A 24,413-nucleotide genomic window follows, 5' to 3' on the forward strand; every position below is an offset into this window, starting at 1 on the left:
GTAATAATGCTATGGGATGCGAAGGGGGGTAGATGTTGGTAAGAAGTTTGAATTAATTTTGTTCTTTTTGTTCAGTGAAATTAAAACTAATCTGGATCAAAACAGAATCAAATGGAACACAACAGGATCAGGAACACAAATCCTGGAATATTTCCAGCCAGGAAGTGCAGTTTGATGGGAATAAGCCACTCCTCCCAATCGTAGAAGACAGCTAATAGACAGAGATGCCAGTGGTAACCTTGATGTTAATGGAATCTGTATCTATTAGCTGTGTTTTACGATTGGCCACAAGCACTTTCTGACATTCATCTTCATGAAGTTAAACTTTATCTTGGTGTGGCCATGGCTCAGGTGCTGGTACAGGCTACTTCCTGTTCAGTTGATGGAAAGCAGTATTATGGACATCATGGGACATTGCCAGTAGTGAGCAGGTTGGTTAGCCTGGTCACTCCTTATAACAGCTTTGAATGGGACAGTAACCTGCGGTGGACTGGTTTCCAGTCCAGGGGGAGTTTCAGTCTCTCTGCTTAATTTAACTGTGTTAGGCAATAAGCAGTGTTGGGTGTAATATGTTCATGGGCGCAATTTGGTGGGGGATAGGGGGGACATGTCCCCCCCCACCTTTTCAAGGGGGGGGACAGAATATGGTATGCTCCCCCACCTCCTGACATATATGTGTGTACTTGAAACATGCTATGCCAGTCTTATGTGCAAACCATGTCAGTTTTATGTGCAAAAGCATGTCAGAATAGTATCTTTGTTTCTGCAAGTTTGTATTTTTAGCAGCATTGACTTGTTTACAACACCTGTTTCTTGTTTGTCACATTCGGAATTTTCTGGGACTGCATTTGCCCAGATTTGAAACCAAAAATAGTTGCCTCTAGGGACTAGTGTCTACACATAAGTATCAATGGACCATATGCTAAGTTACTAAATTCTGAAAGTTAGAAAAGGAAATCAGAAAAGCTATCTGGGACCTCGGAAAGCCCATCTGCAATTATTGCTTGATCTCCAAAATCAGTCTATGCAAGCAAAATTATGTTCAGTATGAGTGTTGTCATTAGTGCCACTTCGAAAATTAAATTCATGATAAGTAATTTATCCTAAACTTATGATCTGTTGTTTTTTCAAACTTATGCAAAAACAAATCTTGAGAAAAAAAATACAGTATGCGATAGTTAATAATTATTAAGAGCCTGTTCTTTCATATTTAGGAAGACATTTTACCACACTGCAGTTGTTTTTTTTTTTTAATGAAAACTCAACCTATCATTCTTTTGAGTTCTACACATGTGGTGATACCTTATTTACACCAGGATGTTAATAAAATCAATGCTGGCTATTCTCAGAATAAAGTACTTATATCCACAGTTTCAAATTGCATACGTCAAATGGTGTCCACTTTATGGTCTTCTCAAAACATTAAAATTACTGTTCTGGATGCTCAGAATGCATCTGAGCTTATCTAGAAACCCCCGGCTTATGGGCTTTGGCCCTGTGGGCCTCGCACTTTGCCCCCCCCCCCCCCCCCCCCCCAATTTCTAGTTCTAAATTGCGCCCTTGAATATGTTATAATACAATCACATTACATTTGTCCATAATGTGGCAATTTAACGCATTTCTATTGTTATTTAATGTGTCTGCACAAGTAAATTGTTAAGATTAGATTAGATTAGATAGAATTTAATAACATACAGTAAATACACAACATAAATACCAAACACCGATCAACACTGGTTTACTGGCTACTACTGTTCCTCTCATTCCTGACGCTTGTCTTCCTGTTACTCCTCCCCCTGAGTGAGGAGTTTTACAGTTGTTAATGACTTTTAATGAGTTGTTAATGACTTTTTGGAAGTACCTTACTTGAACAATTGTCAGAAATAAATGTGTCTCTGTGCATGTGCTATCTAAAATGCTCCGTAGGCTTTAACGGTGGTTTAACAACCACAGATCCCTTAAATATTGTGAAACTGCAAAAATAGAGAGACAAAGAGAGAGATTGACAGATTCAGAGACACACACAGAGAGAGAGAGACAGACAGACAGAAAAATGGAAAAAGAGACACTTCCCTAAAACAAAAGGAATTTGTTGTATGTGTACAGTGCACACGGGTTTAATGTTTGTTTCTGAGTAATTCAAATGTAACAAGCAATGCAAAGAGTAATGTAATGAGTTACTTTCCACAGATAGTAATTAAGTAAAGTTAGGCTTTACATTTTTTAAAAGTAGCGAGTATTGTGTAATGTACACATGTTTTTGAGTAACGACCCGAGCACTGGGGATAAGCACTGGCACCAATGGGCCGTAGGGCCAGTGTAGGATCAGTGCCGCCGTTCGGCATAAGCAGACTACGCAGCCTGCGTGGGGCACCAACCATGTTGCACTAGTTTGCAGGGCCTCCATTTGACTGAAAAATGTGTTGAAATTATTACATTATTACATTTCAAAATCAATATGAATTATTTATGAATAGGCCCATCGTTTCTGTCTTTAAACATTGTGTAGGCCCCTACCCCATTACTTAATTGGGGCAAATTAACAGTTTTTTTTGCCTAATATAAAGCCCCCATCCACTCCCGCTCCGATTCCCTGAAATGGTACAGCCCTGTTTGCGTCTTTCTCTGTTCGCTGTGTCGCCTAACCAGGGTTGCCAGATGTGACAATTTCCAGTCCAATAAATGCTCAAAAATGCAAGGAGGCACTAAATCCTGCACAATTTGAACTGATTTTTAAAATGTGTGTGGCAATTCTATACAAAAAACTCATCCAGGACCAGTGCCATATTTTTAACCTAAACAAACCAATTGGATAGGAAAACACCCAATCTGGCAACCCTGCGCCTAACTGAAGTAATGCTAGCCCACATTCAATTCTGACACGAGACGACAAGTTGCCACTATGCCACAATTAAACAATGAAGCGACAGCAGGAGTCTGGAGCTGAAAAACGGAGGAAAAAGAAACAAAAAGATGATGCCCGTGCATCCCTTGCTGGTAAGTACATGTTAAAGGTTTAAATTGTTTTGATTACTTAATGTTCAGTGGTGCTAGGTGGCGTTGGCTTTGCTGATTTGAAGTAGCTTTAAATGCTAAACTAATCTGGATATTACAAGGCACGTGGCACGTTTGCAAATAGTTGGGCAATGTAGTTTGAAGATTTTGAGTGCCTTATAAGTCAACAAAGTCTGTTAGCCGTCAGTGCACTACTTAGGTCCAAATCTATTCTGCCTGACAACATGATCAGATAGCAACTATAAATTTGACAGGCTGATAAATATACCAAGAATAGTGAGAATAATTTCAGAACTTTTATTTAAGGCATATGTATGTAAATTACGTATCCATTGCTTAAAATAGACATGCATGCTTGCGTGCAGTGCTGGAAAAGAAACGCAGTTTAGTTGGTGGGGGTACTGTAGAGTGCTCCATTTCCCCTTAGGGTAAGGAAAGGGTGACACCTACTGGTAAACTTTAGCATTTGTTGTGGTTGTGTATGGTTTCACAATGCCACCACTGTTTTGCTTGATATGTAGTATTGAGCATTTTAATATTTCGGTATTTTTCTATGTGTCCATAATTTAATATAATATAATGGTTTCATGTAGTTTTCCTATCGTTATGGAATACACCGGATACTAGATAACATAATATAATGAAGTGTTTTACAGGGGCGGGGGTTCTATTGTATGGGGGTGGGGGGGCCTCCCTGACCAGTTATGCTTAGGGCCTCCAAAACCTTAGCAGTGGCCCCGTGTAGGATTTACTGAGGCCAAACAGCACTCATGCGCCATTACATCCATTACATGCTTAATTGATTGGTAATGTGAATGGCTCCTGAAAAAAACTTAAAAAAAAACAACCCAAAACACAAAATTTTGTTCCTGACCTCGCTGCAGTGCCTAAAGCAGGATCTGAGGGGCCTCCTCCAGAAAACTTTCAGTATTATCAGTTATCAAGTTGTTCACCAATGAATATGGCTTTATACACCCTTCAGAAAACCATACACCCTTCGGCTTCGGCCTCAGGGTGTATGGTTTTCTGAAGGGTGTAAAAAGCCATATTCATTGGTGAACAACTTGATAATGATTTTATCATATACCTATAAATGATAAATGTTGTATTTTTTTCTGAAGGGTGTAAAAAGCCATATTCATTGGTGAACAACTTGATAATGATTTTATCATATACCTATAAATGATAAATGTTGTATTTTTTTCTGAAGGGTGTATAAAGCCATATTCATTGGTGAACAACTTGATAATGATTTTATCATATACCTATAAATGATAAATGTTGTATTTTTTTCTGAAGGGTGTATAAAGCCATATTCATTGGTGAACAACTTGATAATGATTTTATCATATACCTATAAATGATAAATGTTGTATTTTTTCTGAAGGGTGTAAAAAGCCATATTCATTGGTGAACAACTTGATAATGATTTTATCATATACCTATAAATGATAAATGTTGTATTTTTTTCTGAAGGGTGTATAAAGCCATATTCATTGGTGAACAACTTGATAATGATTTTATCATATACCTATAAATGATAAATGTTGTATTTTTTTTCTGAAGGGTGTATAAAGCCATATTCATTGGTGAACAACTTGATAATGATTTTATCATATACCTATAAATGATAAATGTTGTATTTTTTTCTGAAGGGTGTAAAAAGCCATATTCATTGGTGAACAACTTGATAATGATTTTATCATATACCTATAAATGATAAATGTTGTATTTTTTTCTGAAGGGTGTATAAAGCCATATTCATTGGTGAACAACTTGATAATGATTTTATCATATACCTATAAATGATAAATGTTGTATTTTTTTCTGAAGGGTGTATAAAGCCATATTCATTGGTAAAACAACTTGATAACGATTTTATCATATACCTATACATGATAAATGTATTTTTTTCTGAAGGGTGTAAGAAGCCATATTCATTGGTAAAACAACTTGATAATGATTTTATCATATACCTATAAATGATAAATGTTGCATGGTTTTCTGAAGGGTGTAAGAAGCCATATTCATTGGTGAACAACTTGATAATGATTTTATCATATACAGTGGTCCCTCATTTATCGCAGGAGTTATGTTCTAAAAATAACCCGCGATAGGCGAAATCCGCTAAGTAGTCAGTGTTATTTTTTTTTACAATTATTATAGATGTTTTAAGGCTGTAAAACCCCTCACTACACACTTTATACACTTTTCTCATTAACATTAACATTTTCTCTCCTGTGTAAACACTCAAAGTTCAAATGATGGCTTTTAGAACGAACAAATTTAATTTTAACAATCAACCTACGAGGTTGGACACGTAAGAAATTATTAATAGTGACACACCAGTATTTCATAGTTCCTCTGACCGCGCCTCTTCATCGTGGCGCCGCTCTGCTGTCCGGATTGGCTGATTACTCGGGTGGTATGAAAAATATTACCTGTCTGCAAAAAGGGTGTATTGCTATTTATTCTTTAGTGTTTTATCCAATCATATTGGTGTATCATTTATAGGTATATGATAATATATATTTGGTGTAATCTGGTGCAATTCATAAGTTAAATGACAGATATTTCTCAGTCCCATTTTCTTGCCATATTTATTTCCATATTTTTTTTTGCCATATTTTCCCATTGGCAAGCTGATGGGCCTATGATAAATATTGTCCATCACATGGATTAGTGTTGGCTAAAAAAGTCACCATTATGGTCCTTCTCCTTTAACCAGGCCCACTGGAATTTATTCTTGATGGAGCTGTCACACTTTAAATAGTCTCGCTGCTGCATAACAATGTTTCCAACCATGATTTTCTTTGTAGTTTCAACATGACGTGGTTGTTTTCAGAATGCCACCGTCTTCACTGTAAAATCTGTAATGACATCGCTCATTGGCTGCTGCCTGTTTGATCAGCGGCCCTTAATAAATGGGATTGTGTGTTGCATTTATTTTTCATAGGAAGACGTGAAAATGTAAGACTTTATATCCACTATGGCGTCTCATCGGACACCTTTCTGATTGAGTATGCAGAAAATGTTGCTAAGGGAAGAAACAAACAAACAAACAAACAAACAAAACAGATGGAATACAGGAATATTATAGTTGTACCAAGTGGCTGGTGCATTTAATGACATTCAGGGAAGTCCTAATCTTGGCTTTCTGCAGGGGAATTATGCTTGTGGGACAAACACATCAACTTGTTGACTCCTTTGTCCAACCTCTATTCTACAAGTGGTACTTGATTCCTATATGGAATCTCTTCAATGATATTGCATCTAATCATTGAGTAAATAATTTCTACATTTGTTATTTCACTGCAGTACCTACCTCTTCCCATGTAAAGTAGCCAAGGTCCTCTTCTCCAGCAAAGTGGCGGAGGTCTCCATGCTGTGGTGGATTTTCCACAACAAAGTCGATGTTTGCTGAACTGTAAAAGGGATGCGAGATGTTGACAATGTCTGACGTAATCGCCCTGTTGAAGCCTTCCTTCACAGTAAAGTTAAGGGTCTGGATGGGAATGAGCCGAGGCACAATGTTGACAGAGATGTGGAGGTCCTCCACTGTATAAAAACCATTGGTGACATCCACTGTGAAGGCATCACTGCCCTAAATGAAATGAAAATTGAAATGACTTATCAATGGACTAAAAGTACAGGTTGCACCAGACAGTCATCAGTGGCTTTGACACACAGAAATGTGGCAACAAGTTTATTTTTACAACAGAATTAAATGAAAGGGTACAAACCTGGGTGGATGTGGACACATAGAGAATCCGATTCTCATTAACATCATCCTGAGTGAAAGAGTGGATGTAGTCAAGGATAGGCGTGGCTGTACTGTCTGAAATGTTGGTCAGTTTCACCACATGCCCGAGACGAGGAGGCTCTTTAATGGTGAACACCATTTCTGAAGGCAGAATATCAGCTTGGTCCACCTAAAAGGCAAGAGTGTATGATGTATTATATTTCAGGTCTGTTTGAAAAATAACAAGGCAGAAAATTAGCTGGACTAAGAAGAACCTTGGATTACATACGGTGCATCCAGAAAGTATTCACAGCGCTGCACATTTCCCGCATTTTTTAATGTTACAGCCTTATTCGAAAATGGATGAAATTCATGTTTGTCCTCACAATTGTACACACAACACCCCATAATGACAGTATGAAAACATTTTTTTTGAGATTTTTAGCAAATTTATTAAAAAAAAAAACAAAAAACCAACAACTAAGAAATCATATATACATAAGTATTGACAGTGATGGAAGTTTTCAAGGAATTCCCAGAAATCTGGGTTTTTACTTCCGTGGTAAACATTTACATGTTATTTTTGTTTTGCTGGCTGGCGTCAGATTTAGTCTGTGGGCTGACTTAAAGATGTTTGTATTCGTAAAATTGTTTGGAAATGTTTCTGATAAGACGCCACAGTGGGTATCGAGTCTTGCATTTTCCCGTCCTGATTGGAGACTGAAGGATAAATGTAATGTGCCGCCACTCGACCTCACAGCAGCAAATGAAAGGCACTGTTACAGATTTTAAAATGAGCTCTGTGTCATGTTGAAACTACAAAGAAAATGGGTGGAAAAATTGTTCTGCTGCAGGGAGACAATTTAAAGTTCATCAGGAAAAAAAATCCAAAGGACGAAAACGGCGATCTGACTTTTTTTTTAGCCATCATGTATATGGAAAACCTAACACTCCCGGTAAGTCTTTGATCGTATTATATCATGTTTGATGGAATTTGTTGGCAGTTGACGTTATTCAAGATATTTCACACAAATCAAAGAGAACAGTAACAGTCCAATGCAAATATGTGCTCTTATCAAATAGTAATAACACCGTATTGTAATACATATGACAGACTGTGAATTATAGTTTTGTCATCTTGCCAATATGGGAAAATATGCTTTTTATGACTGAAATGAGCAAGACAATGGAACTGAGAAATAGCTCTAATTTAGGTGATTATTTGCACCAGATTGCACCAAATTGCATGTAATATTTAAAAATCTTCTGGGGGAGGCCCCCCAGACCTCCCCCCATATATATATATATATATATATATATATATATATATATATATATATATATATATATATATATATATATATATATATATATACAGTGATGCCGGTAACGCGTTACTTACTCTAATCTGACCACTTTTTTTAGTAACGAGTAATCTAACGTGTTAATCTTTCCAAATCAGTAATCAGATTAAAGTTACTTCTCCATGTCACTGTGCGTTACTATTATTTTTCATTGTGGGTCGATAGCAGCATTAAACTTGGTCTGTGGGCAGGAGGTCGGGGTTCGACTGAACTGCCCACTTTAAGCGAGCTGTGAGCTTTTCATCCACGGTTTTTTGCAGCTGCTCGACTCGTCCTCACCTCTTAAAGCACGGTGATCAGCCCACCTGCACTGAGCTTTACAAAGACATTTTTATACTTTTTTTCCTCCTTTATTTAGAGCTGAGCTGAGCCGCTCTGTATCTGCACGTTAAAACAGCTGATCCTCCGCGACGCGTCAACAACTAACACTATTTTCCACTCAAATGCACCTAAACTCTCTTTCTGAGGACCACATGATGTGAAAACACAATAAAACTTTCTTACCTGTAAATCTGGTCCTGTTTTCTGCATAAATAAATGTTATCCATTCTTTGTGCTCAAACGCCAAAGCAGGGGTGAATCCAGATGGAATGGGGGCGTGGGGGAGGGATGTGCCCCCCTCACAACACCCCTAGATTAAAGGTCCAGTTTTGAAGCCTTTTTTTACTACAACTACTAATACTACTTAAAATAATATTAATTTCGACAAGTAAAATATTTAGAGAGAATTTAAATGTTAGAAAAATGCTAGAATGAATTTAATAGTTACATTTATAAACAATGTAGGTTCGAAATTGCAAGTTTTACTGTTACAGTGCTGTCAACAGTTAAATATGAGGTCAAGAAAGAGGTCTTTATTTTACTTTTTATAAAACAAGTATTTATTTTCATTGAAGTCAAGAAAGGGTGACTATAAAGTAAGTTTGGCAAAACAGGTATCATTGTCATGTTGAGGTGGCAGAGGGTTGTTGTCGGCAGCTGGGAAAAGTAACTAAAAAAGTAACTAGTAATCTAACTTAGTTACTTTTACAATTGAGTAATCAGTAAAGTAACTAAGTTACTTTTTCAAGGAGTAATCAGTAATCAGTAATTGGATTACTTTTTCAAAGTAACTGTGGCAACACTGTATATATATATAAGTCAGGGCTGTAGCACCCAGTTGGAGGTCTGGGGGAGGCCAATCTCCAACCTTCCTTTTCTCTCAAAAATTCTTGAAAGGGTAGTTGTAAAACAGCTAACTGATCATCTGCAGAGGAATGGTCTACGAGTATTTGAAGAGTTTCAGTCAGGGTTTAGAATTCATCATAGTACAGAAACAGCATTAGTGAAGGTTACAAATGATCTTCTTATGGCCTCAGACAGTGGAGTCATCTCTGTGCTTGTTCTGTTAGACTTCAGTTCTGCTTTTGATACTGTTGACCATAAAATTTTATTACAGAGATTAGAGCATGCCATAGGTATTAAAGGCACTGCACTGTGGTGGTTTGAATCATATTTATCTAATAGATTACAATTTGTTCATGTAAATGGGGAATCTTCTTCACAGACTAAGGTTAATTATGGAGTTCCACAAGGTTCTGTGCTAGGACCAATTTTATTCACTTTATACATGCTTCCCTTAGGCAGTATTATTAGACAGCATTGCTTAAATTTTCATTGTTACGCAGATGATACCCAGCTTTATCTATCGATGAAGCCAGAGGAAACACCAATTAGCTAAACTACAGGATTGTCTTACTGACATAAAGACATGGATGACCTCTAATTTCCTGCTTTTAAACTCAGATAAAACTGAAGTTATTGTACTTGGCCCCACAAATCTTAGAAACATGGTGTCTAACCAGATCCTTACTCTGGATGCCATCACCCTGACCTCTAGTAATACTGTGAGAAATTTTGGAGTCATTTATGATCAGGATATGTCATTCAATGCGCATATTAAACAAATATGTAGGACTGCTTTTTTGCATTTGCGCAATATCTCTAAAATTAGAAAGGTCTTGTCTCAGAGTGATGCTGAAAAACTAATTCATGCATTTATTTCGTCTAGGCTGGACTATTGTAATTCATTATTATCAGGTTGTCCTAAAAGTTTCCTGAAAAGCCTTCAGTTAATTCAAAATGCTGCAGCTAGAGTACTGACAGGGACTAGAAGGAGAGAGCATATTTCACCCACATTGGCCTCTCTTCATTGGCTTCCTGTTAATTCTAGAATAGAATTTAAAATTCTTCTTCTTACTTATAAGGTTTTGAATAATCAGGTCCCATCTTATCTTAGGGACCTCATAGTACCATATCACCCCAATAGAGCGCTTCGCTCTCAGACTGCAGGCTTACTTGTAGTTCCTAGGGTTTGTAAGAGTAGAATGGGAGGCAGAGCCTTCAGCTTTCAGGCTCCTCTCCTGTGGAACCAGCTCCCAAGATCGGAACAGGGAGACAGACACCCTCTCTACTTTTAAGATTAGGCTTAAAACTTTCCTTTTTGCTAAAGCTTATAGTTAGGGCTGGATCAGGTGACCCTGAACCATCCCTTAGTTATGCTGCTATAGACGTAGACTGCTGGGGGGGGGGGGGGGGGGGGTTCCCATGATGCACTGAGTGTTTCTTTCTCTTTTTGCTCTGTATGCACCACTCTGCATTTAATCATTAGTGATTGATCTCTGCTCTCTTCCACAGCATGTCTTTTTCCTGGTTCTCTGCCTCAGCCCCAACCAGTCCCAGCAGAAGACTGCCCCTCCCTGAGCCTGGTTCTGCTGGAGGTTTCTTCCTGTTAAAAGGGAGTTTTTCCTTCCCACTGTTGCCAAGTGCTTGCTCACAGGGGGTTGTTTTGACCGTTGGGGTTTTTCCGTAATTATTGTATGGCTTTGCCTTACAATATAAAGCGCCTTGGGGCAACTGTTTGTTGTGATTTGGCGCTATATAAATAAAATTGATTTGATTTGAAGTTGACTTCATCTCTTGGCAGTTTTATCTCAATGTGACAGTGTAAGTGATTGTAGGTGACTGTAGGTGACCTAGTCGCCGTCTTCAACTTGCCCATGTCCGGGATTCATGGTTGCAACGTGATAGCAAGGTGATTGCACACAAATCTGGGTTACGCTGCTGTCTCTTAACCACTGCTGTTTTTCCTGGTATGATTGGAAGATAACTGAAATAATATTGATCACTACACTGAAGTTAATATATGAGGTCTGTTAGAAAAGTATCCGACCTTTTTATTTTTTGCAAAAACCTGATGGATTTGAATCACGTGTGCTTGCATGAGCCAACCTTGAACCTTCGTGTGCATGCGTGAATTTTTTCACGCCTGTCGATTGCGTCATTTGCTTGTAAGCAGCCTTTGCGTGAGGATGGGTGGAGTCTCTCATCGTTTTTTCTTTGCAAGGAAATGGCGGAACGACTGGAGCAGCGCGACTGCATCAAATTTTGCTAGAAACTGGGCGACAGCCAGGTGGAAACCATTCGGATTATTCAGACGGCTTTCGGTGGCGATCCTATGGGCATCACACAGATTAAGGAGCGGTACAACCGGTTTAAAGACGTCCGCACAACGGTGGAGAGAGAGCCACGCTCTGGTCGGCCATTAACATGCTGAAATGGCCAGATCATTTCCAAAGTGAACGCTGTGGTGATGCGGGACCGTCGTGTGGCTATCTGAGAAATTGCGGAAGAGGTGGACATCAGCACTTTTTTGGCACATTCCACTGTGACAGAAGATTTGGCCATGAAAAGGAGTGGCGGCGAAATTCATAACCACCGCATCAAAATCCATAATGGCCGCGGGGCGCCAATTCTCGTGACCGATACATCACATGAAAACCCTCTATAGCCAAGCTAACTGGGCTAGTCTAGTTGGAAACGTAAGTCAATAGCAAACACACTGAGCTAATTATCTGAAGCCAATGTTTTGTACTTTCCAGTCTTCTCTTACAGTTACACTAAAGGATTATTAACTGAGCGCGAGGTTAATAATTTGTTTATTATATGGCTATTATATATAAACATGTGAACATACAGTTTCTGGGCTCGTAGTCAGACCTGTTCACTTCACCTCCATGAAGAACTTGCTAACAGAACTTGCTGACAGATGGTCTGGTCATTAGCTGGTAAGCTTTCAATCTGTGTGTTTTTTCCGCTGCTGTTTTGATATTTATGGAGTATGTTTATGTCAGACCTGGTTTTTCTAATTTTGTTTTTAGCTTTCTGATTTGAAACAAATCTGATATGCATTCTGGACCGACTGTCATGGTAACCGGTCTGATATGGGAAAATATCAGACCCGAAATCAGCCAATCAAAGAGCACATAGCATGGCAGCCATATAATAACATACAAATAATGAATGTTTATGAGTTCAATGGTACGGAACATACCGTTGAACATTCATTATTTGTTTTATATAACGCTAAAACAGATCCTTGTCATTTTATATTGATTTACAAACAACATTTACAAACAACGACTTACATTTTGGTACCTCCTCAGGGCAGCGAAAAAAAATCAGGTCAGAAAATAATCCAGCTTTGGTGCGTCACTGCTGCTTTGACATCAACAATCCAACATGAATTTTAAATAAGAGTCCAAAAATAATTCTGACGATGAAGTCCGCCATGCTGTGCATCAAATCGTCGTCCGTCAGCAAAACTAACTCTGCCATGTTTGTTTTAAAGCTAAGCGCTGCCCGGCTTGTGTGACCGTGCGCACACTCACAGCAAGTGTGTACTACCAAAAAATAAAAATAAATAAGACTGTGTATTTCCTCAGTGCAGTGATAAAAGTCATGTCAGACGGCTTACAGCGCAGTGGATTTGTTTTGTGTGTGTGTGTGTATGAATTGTGTGCATGTGCAGAGTGCAATGGTACCAAACGTATGAACCAAATTTGCACTCTAAATGGAACCAAACTGCGCTCTAAATGCAGTGCAACACAAATGGGATGAATAATCCATGTCATGTGACAAACAAAGCACCAATCAAAAGACAAGGATTCACTCAGCCGATATATAAAATAGAATAGTTAAAAACTATATAATTGTGTTTCTGTAACAACAAGGCAATGTAAAAATAGCAGTGTGATGTTTGTACACCATGAAACCATGGTGTACAAACCATGGTTAACTATTTTCTAAACCTAGTATAATTGCTGACTCCACAACACAACACTTCCATTACTTCTAAGGTCAGCAGTATTAACAAAGCTTGCTATTGGCCAGTAACACAAATTCATGTGCCACGGTTGACAGAAATTGAACTCAATGCAAAATGACTGTGGATTAAGTAAGAGAATCGTTTGGATAATTCATTGTGTGGTATAATAATAATATTTTACAAGCTCCCCTTCTATTTAATGCCAGTATTTGTAGGATAAGATTACAGTCACTAAATCAATAGTCTGTGTTTAAAAGTTAAAGCTACATGTTGAATTGTAAGAAATACCTTCTGCACTCTGAGGTCAATATTGTTTTACAAATCAAAATATGTAACGTGTTATGACTGCACCCACAATTTAAACTCCATTAATTGCTTGCTAACTGAAGTACAGTCACACTCATGTTAGAAATTACACTGGGCTTTGGGAAACTCCATAGGGGATACTTAGTGCACTGTTTTAACGCACTCAATCAAGTGTAATTTAGTATGTAAAGTAAATTAAAAGCAGAAACTTAACAGTCATATTTAGCCATGCTTTCATGTGGTTATAATTAGGAATAGAGAAAAGTTTCCAAAACAAATACTGCCTGTATGCTGGAATGCATCATGTGAAAGATGTTGTTCCCTAAAGCAAAAACAAACTTTGAAAGGCATTAAGTTCTGTCACATTGTATTGAGTACCAATTTCTATAAATTTTTAATGCATTCTTCCTAATGCAAACAAATATGTGCTGCACTAATTAGATGACACCAAAGAAAAATAATTAAAATTATAGCTTTGCAGCTGTAGCTATAAAATACTTTTAAAAATGTTACCTTCAAATAATAGTGGTTGATGATGGTATGCTCTCCTTCATAGGCAATGGTGACCCTGTTGGTTAACACTTCAGGCTTAGAGAGGTAACCTTGCTTGAATAATTTAATCTTGAATGTGCCCTCTTCAGAATATTCTTTTGCTTGGACGATGAAGTTGAAGGAGTCCTTGGGCTTCAGACTCTTAACATTGTGCTCATATGACACAACACCTTTTTTAAGGTCTTCCTCCGTGAACGCTGTGGCCTCAATCCCACTTACAATAATCCTGCCTTCAGTTGGTGGAGAAGTCACATGGAACTTGATTTCACCGTCATCTCTGATATCCAAGTTGGAGTCAGTGCTCAGTAGCGTTGTGTCAATGGTCTTTGTGCTTCCATGGTCCATGACGACAATGGTGTTGTTCACCACTCGCAAGAATGGGTCACCTGCCTGGATCTGAAGCAGTGTGGTGGTTTTATGGAAGCCATCAGACACCTGGAGTGAGAATTGTTCCCGATCTGCTCCATGGTGAACGAAGAGAATTTTTTTATCTCGCAAGTCTGCTTGGGTGAAACGGAAAAGGGGCTGAGATGGGTTTGATGTTGAGACAATGTTGCCTGAGAGGATTCCTTCACGAGAAAAAACAATTTGGGTGTCGTTGAAACCTGAGTCATCATCCTTATATTGAACGACATCAGTTGTCAGCAAACGCTGACCATGGCGGACCACATTGAAGATTTTATCCGTAACTCGCACAGGAGGATGTTCATTCTTGGTTTCTATAGATATTCTGAAAACTCCACTCACTGATTCTTGATTGTTATCTGGTGCATGTGAACTTGCTCCTTGATCATATGCTGAGAAATGGAACTCATCGCTGCTTGTCTTGGATCCATCATGCTTGTATATAAGCCTGTCGAGTTGAAGGTCTTCATTGCTGAATACTCTGATTGCCCCCTCAAATCTCAGCTGTCCGGGTGGGGAGTCCCTTATTAGGCGTCCATACTTTGGCTCTTGTGTGACGCGGTATACAAAATCTGTAGAACTTGGTGACTCTATCCAAAGATAGTTTTTGTTGAGGGTGTGCTCACTGCCTTGCAAGACAATTAACATCTCATTGGTCAAAACAGGGTCAGCATGGACAGTAGCCAGGATGTTAATTGGGAAGGTGTACAGAGGAGAGTACTCATCTTCAGCATAGACTCTGAACTGGAAGTGGTCGAGACTATCTACAGCTTTTTGTATCCGAAGCCTGTAGCTAAGACGACTGTCCAAAATGTCCTTCTCTGTGAAAGCATCACCCTCAGTTAACTCTCTGTCTACCAACTGGAGAGTGCCCAGTGATGGAGGCTTAATGATGATGTATTTTATACTTTGTGGGTCTGGGTTTCTCCCTTGAACTTCAGCCTGCAGCTCTGTACGTCCGATTGTTTTCTCTTCATCCCCTTGCATCTCCAGTGGGAACAGTGTAGCCATTTTCACTTGTGCAGGGATGATCTTCACGACAAAGGTGTTATTCCAAAGGGAGAACTGTCCCAAGTGGGCGTCAAACTGGACCTGCTCAACAGCAATATCTTCCATTTCACTCGAGTCTGTGCTGAAGTATTTAAGATGGTCTTGTTCCAGATGAGATTGGTGAAAACTAGTAACTTGCTTAGACATACCATCACTGGTCACAATATGTAGCTCTCCAAATATCAGTGGTTGTGTGACATTATATACAATATCTCCATTAGGAGGTTGAGCAACGACAGCCAGATTATGGATGTTAATGGAAGCATTACTTCCCTGAGCTAGGACAAGGCCTGTGTTAGTCATGATAGTCATGTGAGGCTGTGTCATAGACAATTTAAAAGTTTTCAACTGAGTCACCGAGTGTCTGTCTGATACTTTCAAGGTAATCTCATCGGCGATACTCCCTCTGTGTACAAAATAGATGGTTCCTTCTTTCAGCTGCCTGCAAGTGAACTCAGTGATGCTCCTTCCTGGTTGCTCAGCCGTTTCAAAGTAACCGACTTCCTCAGGAAATTCTGACACTAGCGTTACGACTAATTCATCACATCCTGGATCAGAATCCACAATTTTGACAAGACCGGGACTTAATCGAGATCTACCATTCTGTGTTATGGGAATTTCTCCTCCACCTAGTTCTGGTATGTTATTGACAGGAATGATTTCAACTGGGAGGATGTACTCTTGTGATGTTTTTAGGCATTCTGGGAGGTAGACATTGCTGTGAACAGCTACCTCTAACTGGGTTTGGTCTGCATACCTCTCATTTCCATCGTGCAAATACTTAATTTTCTTATTGACAACATCAAGGAGGGTGAACTTCTGTGTGTGTCTTGTGTTAGTGTCCACATCGATCGTGCCATACCAGGGCTCATTCTCAAGACTAAAAACAATCTGAGATTGATGGATTCCTGCTGCTCTGAGATCAAAGGTAGGGCTGAGATTACTTATGTCAATTATGCTTTCCCCACCTTCAGGAACAAGCAACGGGGTAACATTAAGAAGTTTTGTTACATTTTTGAACATATCAGGAGTGTCTTCTGATGGGTAGCAATGCTGCTTACTGAAGTCCACATCACCATATCGAATGCGAACAGGTGCACTAGTTGTAGTTGCCTCCACGTCATAGTAAGTTGAGTAGTCGTAGTCCTCCCCTTCACATTTAACATGGACATCTTTTGTCACCAATGCATCCTGGAGGCTTCGATCCTTCTGGTTTACTTTGATTTCCCCTAAGCATCCAATGAAGGATTCAGCTGTCATTTCCTCCTCCATGCGATCTAAGAACCCACTGTCACGAAACACATCCTTCATTTTCCCTTGGATGCCTCCTAAATAAAGGTTTCCCACCAAGTCTAATTTCTGTGATGTGTCAAGAGAAAGTGAGGCAGACTGACTATCAACATTAATATTGAAAGAATTCTGATTGACTGCCACCTTAACTCTGTGCCACTGATCATCATCCAGCTGCACCTGTGTATTCTCCATTACTTCCATACCAGCACCAAGGTCCAGCACTCCTTTGATATGGCCTTTTACAACACCGATAGCAACAAAGTGTGAGTCCCGGCCAGGATGGAAAACAAGTAATGCATCCTCTATGGTGGTTTTCATTAGAAATTCCAGGGTTCTTGGGGCACCACTGGCCCCACTCCAGGTGGGAAAAGACACAAAAGAATCAGGAGTGCTGAAGCTAGTTGCCTCCCCATCTCCTGCTTCAAACTCACTGCTGCAGGACTCCTTCGTGTCATGGCAGTCTTTAAATGCAGATTTGAGAATGTCAAATTGATGGGACTCAAATTTGACCTCAGATATGCAGCCACGAAATGGGGGAATGGCTGTGTTGAGGTAGGAGACCTCTAGGTCCCCTGTTCCTCCGAGCCAAATGCCTAGGTCAATGTTTAGGTCTTCATCAACGTTGACCACAGGGATGTAGGTTGAGAAAAGCTCATCAATTGTCATGGTGAGTTTAGCATCTTGCAGTGTGAGTGACATTTTGTGTTCCAGAAGGTTGTTTAGTTGGACTCCGAAAGATGAGGTGAGTGTAATTTCTCCTGCACCCATGTTCATCCGTGCCTGTGGGAGAACAAAGACATTATTTTTGAGAAAATTCATACTGTATTTTGCAATGCATTTTGGATTTTTCAAACTGAACTTTAAGGGATATCTTTGTTATATATTTCTTGTATAAATACTGTATACAGCAAATTCTATCATTCATTCATTTTCTATACCCACTTACTCCAATTGAGGGTCACGGGGGGGCTGGACCCTCTCCTAGCAGTCATAGGGTGTGAGGCGGGGTACAGTCTATCTCAGGGACACATGTAGACAGACATACTCATTCACACCTACAGTCAATTCAGAGTAACCAGTTCACCTAACCTACGTGTCTTTGAAAGTGGGAGGAAGCCGGAGTCTCTCATTTCAGGACCATCTCCCTCACCAATTACACAGAGTTAATTTGCTGAAGTTTATTTTAATTTTATGACCCAGGTGATATACCCCAACCCTCAAAAGATTCCTCAGATACAATGCTGGCAAAACATTTGTTTATCCTTTACCTTTTACATATTTGAATTTTGTAAGAACATCAAAATAAAAAAAAATTCTTCACATAAAATTTTTTTTAAAAAAAGGTTGCCCTTTAAACTCACAGAAAAATGCAATCTCTACAGCATGATATAATTAATTAATTAATTAATTTTCTACTGCTTATGTGGGTCTTGGTGGAAATAGACCAAGTTGCTCATCCTGCACTTCCCTATCCACAGTCAAGTCCTCCAACTCTTCCTGGGGGATCCCAAGGCATTCCCAAGACAGCTAGGAAATATAGTCACTCCAGCATATCCTGGGGCTTCTCTGGGGCATCCTTCCAGTGCCTGCAAGGCCTTCCCAATTGAGACAACCAGGGGCCATCCTCACCAGATGCCTGAATCACCTCAACTGGCTCCTCAGCAGCTCTACTCCAAGTCCCTCCTGGATATTTGAACTTGGCAAACTGTCCTGGAGTGTCCAGATACCCAATGGAGGAAACTCATTTCTGCTTCTTGTATCCATTGTTCTTTCTGTCACTGCACAAAGTTCATGATCATAGGTGAGGATGGGAGCATAAATCAACTGGTAAATCACAGGTCTCACCTACTTGCTGAGCTCTTTCTTTACAATGTTGGCGCTGTACAGTGTCTGCAAACCATCAGACGCAGCCCCAATCAGTCCACTGATCTCATGCTTCAACTTACTCCCACTCACAAGACCCCAAGATGCTTGAACCCCTCCACTTGAGGTAATAACTGTCCCAGATGGGACAATCCACCCTTTCTGATAGAGGGAGATGGTATCAGATTTGGAGGTGCTGATCCTCATTCTGATTTCAAATGGACAGTTAATCCAAGACAGAGAAGTCTTGGATTTACATTTTTGGTTGTGTTTGTCCCATGGCTTCTTTTTTCGTCATCAAAGTATCTGACAAACCAAGAGAGGGAAAAGCCTGCCTAAGACTTTTGCAAAATGTGTCAAGATGGCAAGCTGTACTATTTATAAATAAACTATAAGTATGTACAATCTTCACCTAATTTTCTTTGGTTACAAAAGCTTCTAGTCTGCGATTTAAAAAAGAAAACATTTTATGAATTCTTGTGTAAGTTGCAACAAAATAAAGTTAGTTTTCATCATGTTTTTTGCCATTATTTAATTATTGACTAATTGTAGCCAGAAGTACATCTTGTAACCAGTATGACTTTTTGAAAATTTAATTTGTAATTTTATAATTTAATGGTTCCTCCCATGAAATAATAACAAGAAAATCAAATCAGATTTTGTCTTTTTTTTTAAATTAGATTTTTTTATTGACCCTTTATTGAAGAAAACAAAAATTAAAAATCAAATATTATTTTATCATCAACATTGTGGACTATGTGAAACCTTTTGACAGTCCCCCCCCACACACACACAACATTATGTCATGCATACTGTGGTGGAACATAAAAATTCTGCAGTTTCTCACTTGTAGTTTCCCATTTTGGAGCTCAAGGAAGAGGTAATCTTCCATTCCTGCAGCCAAGAGAAGCAGCCCGCTACGCCGGCTTGTCTTGAATTGTAGCGACAGGTGAAAGGTGGAGACATCTTGGATAGCTTGTATTTTGCAGAAGCTGTCCCCAAAGTAAGATGCTGTGAAGAATTAGAAAAGGGGTCAGGATATGTAGCAAACAGTCTGTAAAGATGAATAGTTTTATAATATAAATCAAAGAAATACAGAAGGTAAAATAAGGTCCCATATCACCATTTTTCTCAGTAAATATATTTCTAGAGGTGCTACTGACATTAAATTTTCACCAGATGTCAATAACAACCCAAGTAATCAACACATACAAAAATCAAACCATAAATGTCAATAAATTGAGTTATGCGTAATAATGCCAAATGACACAGGGAAAAAGTATTGAACATCAGAAGAAAAGGAGGTGAAAAAAGGCATGGAAAGCCAAGACACCAGCTGAAATCTGTCAGTAATTAGAAAGCATTCCTGTCCCTTGCCAGTCCAAATTAATATCAGGTGTTTGAGTCTCAACTAATGGCTACAACAAGGTGTCTCATTACCAAGGTGTCACAAAAGAAACAGATCATGATGAATAAAAGCAAAGAGGTCTCTCAAGAGCTTTGCAACCTCACTCACTCATCTTCAACCACTTACTTCAATTAAGGGTCATGGGAGTGGGGTGGGGGGGGGGGGGCATGCGCGCTGAAGCCCATCCCAGCAGCATCTTTGCAACTTTATTGTTGTAAAACATATTGATAACAGTGGTTACAGAAGGATTTCTGAACTTCTGAATGTTCCGGTGAGCACTGTTTGGGTCATAAAACATAAGTGGAAAGAACATTATTTCACCATAAACTGTCAGAGGAGTGAAAAGAATTATCAGAAGAGTTGTGTAAGGACACTTGTGGTCAACATTCTACACACAATATCCCAAAGTTGCAAATTTATTAAAAATAATAATAATAATAAAAACTAAGAAATCACATGTACATAGGTATTCACTGCCTTTGCCATGAAGCTCAAAATTTTCAGGTGCATCCTGTTTCCACTGATCATCCTTGAGATGTTTCTGCAGAGTCCACCTGGGGTAAATTCAGTTGACTGGACATGATTTGTAAAGGCACACATCTGTCTACATATCAGGTCCCACAGTTGACAGTGCATGTCAGAGCACAAACCAAACATGAAGTCAAAAGAATTGTCTGTAGACCTCTAAGATAGGATTGTCTCAAGGCACAGATCAGCCGAACAGTACAGAAACATTTCTGCTGCTCTCGAGGGTCCAATGAGCACAGTGGCCTCCATCATCTGTAAATGGAAGAAGTTCAGATCCACCAGGACTCTTGCTAGAGCTGGCCACTTGTCTTAACTGAGTGAATGGGAGAGAAGGGGCTTATTTAGGTAGTTGGACAAGAACTCGATGGTCATTCTGTCAGAGCTCCAGCATTCTTCTGTGGAGAGAGGAGAACCTTCTAGAAAGACAACCATCTCTGCAGCAATCCACTAAACAGCCCTGTAACCTAAAAGCTGTTCCAGAGCGCTCTTGACCTCAGACTGGGGTGACAGTTCAACTTTCAGCAAGTCAATAACCTAAAGTACACAGCCAAGATATCAAAGGAGTGGCTTCAGGACAACCCTGTGAATGTCCCTGAGTGGCCCAGCCAGAGTCCAGATCTGAATCTAATTGAAAATCTCTGGAGGGATCTGAAAATGGCTGTGCACCGACGCTCCCCATTCAACCTGATGGAGCTTGTGAGGTGCTGTAAAGAGGAATGGGCAAAACTGCACAAAGATAGGTGCACCAAGCTTGTGGCATCATATTCAAGAAAACCTGAGGCTGTAATTGTTGCCAAAGGTGCATCAACAAAGAATTGAGCAAAGTGTGTGAACACTTATGTACATGAGTTTTCTTTGTTTTTTTTTTTTAAATAAACTCACAAAAATTTGAAAAAAATTTTTTTTTTCATGTTTTCATTATGGGGTGTTGTGAGGAGAATTTTGAGCAGAAAAAAAAATGGAATTTACTCTATTTTGGAATAATGCTGCAACTTCACAAAATGTGCAAAAAAGTGAAGTGCTGTGAATACTTTCCAGATGCACTGTAACATGAAGCATGCACCTGGACTCAATATATAACCACAACAACCAGCAACTGTTTAGCGTACATACGCCATCCTGTGCACACATTAATTGACAGTGTCTAGCCAGCGTGCACGGATCCTTATGACAGCTGACCGGCAGTTGAATGAAGTTTAAAGTGGCAGAAACCAATTAGATCAGCATTTGTCTGACTGTCACATTACTGTGCAATGGGCTCAGGACTGATTTCTGTATTATCAGGTGTCCTGCAGCTGCTCCCATCTGAAGTGAAGCTCTTCTAGCCTAAAAGGGATTCTCTCTCTGAGACATCACTCATTACTCCTGTGGAGGTTTTCCGGGCTTAGAGAGTCTTGGGGTGTGGGATTTCTCAGGCTTGAGCTGTCTCGTTTCCAGTGATATGCAAATTCAGCCACCTGCCTCAGACTCTGCTTCCAGCAGGCGTTGCAAAATGCAAACCGCTGAGGAAGTCAATTATTACTGCATGCACAGACTCTGAAATTAAACTGGACCACCTCCAAGACCCCGTTTTCCAAGGGTTTGTGGTTCTTCCTCCATCTTAGCCAAAGGGCTTTCCATTAGTGGCCCACTGGTTTTCTTTGGGGTGATGATCATGACACTGAAAATCAGAGGTGCATAGTAAGAGACAAACATGGACATTGCTGTGTCAAAGCTGAAAGATTCCTGTGAGTTCAGGTTGGCCTCAATAGTCTCTCAGCATCAACAGTAAGCTCCAGAATGTCACATGAAGAAAAAAAAAATCTGAAAAGCATTCACATTTTATGTCTATAAATGGCTGAAGTATCTGTGTTTGAAGTTGTCTGCGTGAGCGCAAGTGTTTGTGCAAACGCGTGCCTTTAAAGGACGCCTTGTGTTTGTGTTGTCTACATAGCGGCGCGCTGCCAACTTCTCACGCTGAAAGCGACGCTCATCCTTTGCTTTCTCATCCTGCAAATTAATCTTCCCATCCCAGATCCACAGAAAATCCTGCAAACAGGAACAACAGAAAACTTTCTGATGTCGGCGAGGACAGGAGCAGAGCTGTCGCTGTATTGTTGCACCTGCGAGAGTGTGATTTGACTAAGAAGTGTTTTCTTTTGTTTCGCCATGTGCTCTGTCATGAACAAAGTCACTGATGAATGATCTCGGCGGGCAGCCAAACACAGAGTGACTTTTGATTATATGCTGCCGCGCGGCGCTGCTCTCCTGCAGCTACAGGAAAACGACACGTTAGCGGCTCTCGGAAATAAAGAGAAATAAAGAAAATTGCTTGTGACATGTTGTGGTTGTGTGAACGCTAGCGTGCAAAATGACTTGCAAACGATCAAACAGAACAAAAGCAATGAGATCATAAAGGGATAATGGGTTTGAGTAAATTAAAGGAAATGATCAAAGTCGCACATCGTTCATTTTAGAAACATTCCTTTTTAACAGTAGATGTTAGCATCTGCGCAAGAGGCCATTGGGTAGCAGTTCCCAGAATCTCTGGTGAGGCTCAGGTTTTCCTAATGAAAGACTGGCGCTAATTGCCTAACCCTTCTGGCTGAAATTGAAAAAAAAAAAAAAAAATGGGCAAACTGAATCTTTTCTTACAGGCAATTGCATTAACAAAGAAAATCGCAATGAGCTCCATGGCTCTTAAACCTGGGCTTTTGTCGGGTTGTTCGCTGAGCATGGGGATAAACAGCTGAAGAAGAGAGCAATGCCAAGACAATTCCGCCTGGAGATTTTCTGGTTCTAATTCAGCTTTCTGCTGTTGCCTTCAGGAAAAAGGAGCACATTTTCTAATGATACAGACAAAAGCTCTTCTCTCTGCAGTGGACCTGAATTCATTAGTTCCACAGCTAAGCTGTGTAAAGCTGTGCGTAGAATAAGAGTCGCGCAGAAATAAAGGCACGTTTTCAATATGGTGACTGACAAATGCTCCTATCATGTACTTTATTCAAACCATTAGATCTGCAAAGACAAGATCATACAATAGCACACAGGTTTAAAACAAAACAAACAGCCCGCAGTGGGAGTTTTTGTCCAGCTGATTTCTAATTGTGCGGAAAAACAACAGCAATAAAAAAAGTGTTTTGATGACCAGCCATTCATTTTCAGTCATAGTGTTTGTTTCGCAGCGACACAAGACATTGGTCCCTATGTTGCCAGCTAGGCGGGGCCAAAATAGACGAGAATCCAATTTTATACAAATACCGACAGATGTCATGTGACGCAACAACCACCAATCTGAGCAAAAAGCAAATGTGACATCAACTGGTTGCTCACTCAAACAAAATGTCCAAGATGGCAGAAAACACTTTGAAGCAACTGTATTTCTGTATAAATTTCAGTAACATGGTGGCTTAGTGGTTAGCACAGTTGCCTCACAGCAAAAAGGTCATGGATTTGATTCCCATCTGTGGCCTTTCTGTGTGGAGTTTGCATGTTCTCCCCCCATGTTTGCATGGGTTTCCTCCCACATTTAAAAGACATGCGGGTTGTTCAGGTCTCCCTTGCAAAAGAGGTCTTGACCTCAATGTCACTAACCTGGTTAAATTAAATAAATCAGTGCCATGTTTTATTAAAAGTTAGCAAGATATAAGAACTTCTCAATCTAAAAACCTTGTTTTTGTAACCAGATAACATCTCTGAAGTGTTTTACAAGAATCTTATGGAGATGTTAGCGTGCTAACTAGTGATACAGGAACATCACTG

At 39.7% G+C, this 24,413-nt stretch overlaps 1 protein-coding gene across 1 annotated transcript in view; it reads right to left on the reverse strand.

Moving 5' to 3' along the window:
• cspg4 (chondroitin sulfate proteoglycan 4) overlaps window positions 1–24,413 on the reverse strand; it is a 254,553-nt gene that overhangs the window by 78,116 nt on the left and 152,024 nt on the right. The window contains exons 2-5 of the mRNA XM_034175982.1: window positions 19,584–19,747; window positions 14,087–17,653; window positions 6,759–6,947; window positions 6,341–6,619 (exon numbers count right to left, since the gene is read on the reverse strand). Coding sequence (XP_034031873.1) covers window positions 6,341–6,619; window positions 6,759–6,947; window positions 14,087–17,653; window positions 19,584–19,747 — 4,199 coding nt within the window. The remainder of the gene's footprint in view (window positions 1–6,340; window positions 6,620–6,758; window positions 6,948–14,086; window positions 17,654–19,583; window positions 19,748–24,413) is intronic.

The sequence above is a fragment of the Thalassophryne amazonica genome, chromosome 8, assembly GCF_902500255.1.
Source record: "Thalassophryne amazonica chromosome 8, fThaAma1.1, whole genome shotgun sequence".
Taxonomy (NCBI): domain Eukaryota; kingdom Metazoa; phylum Chordata; class Actinopteri; order Batrachoidiformes; family Batrachoididae; genus Thalassophryne; species Thalassophryne amazonica.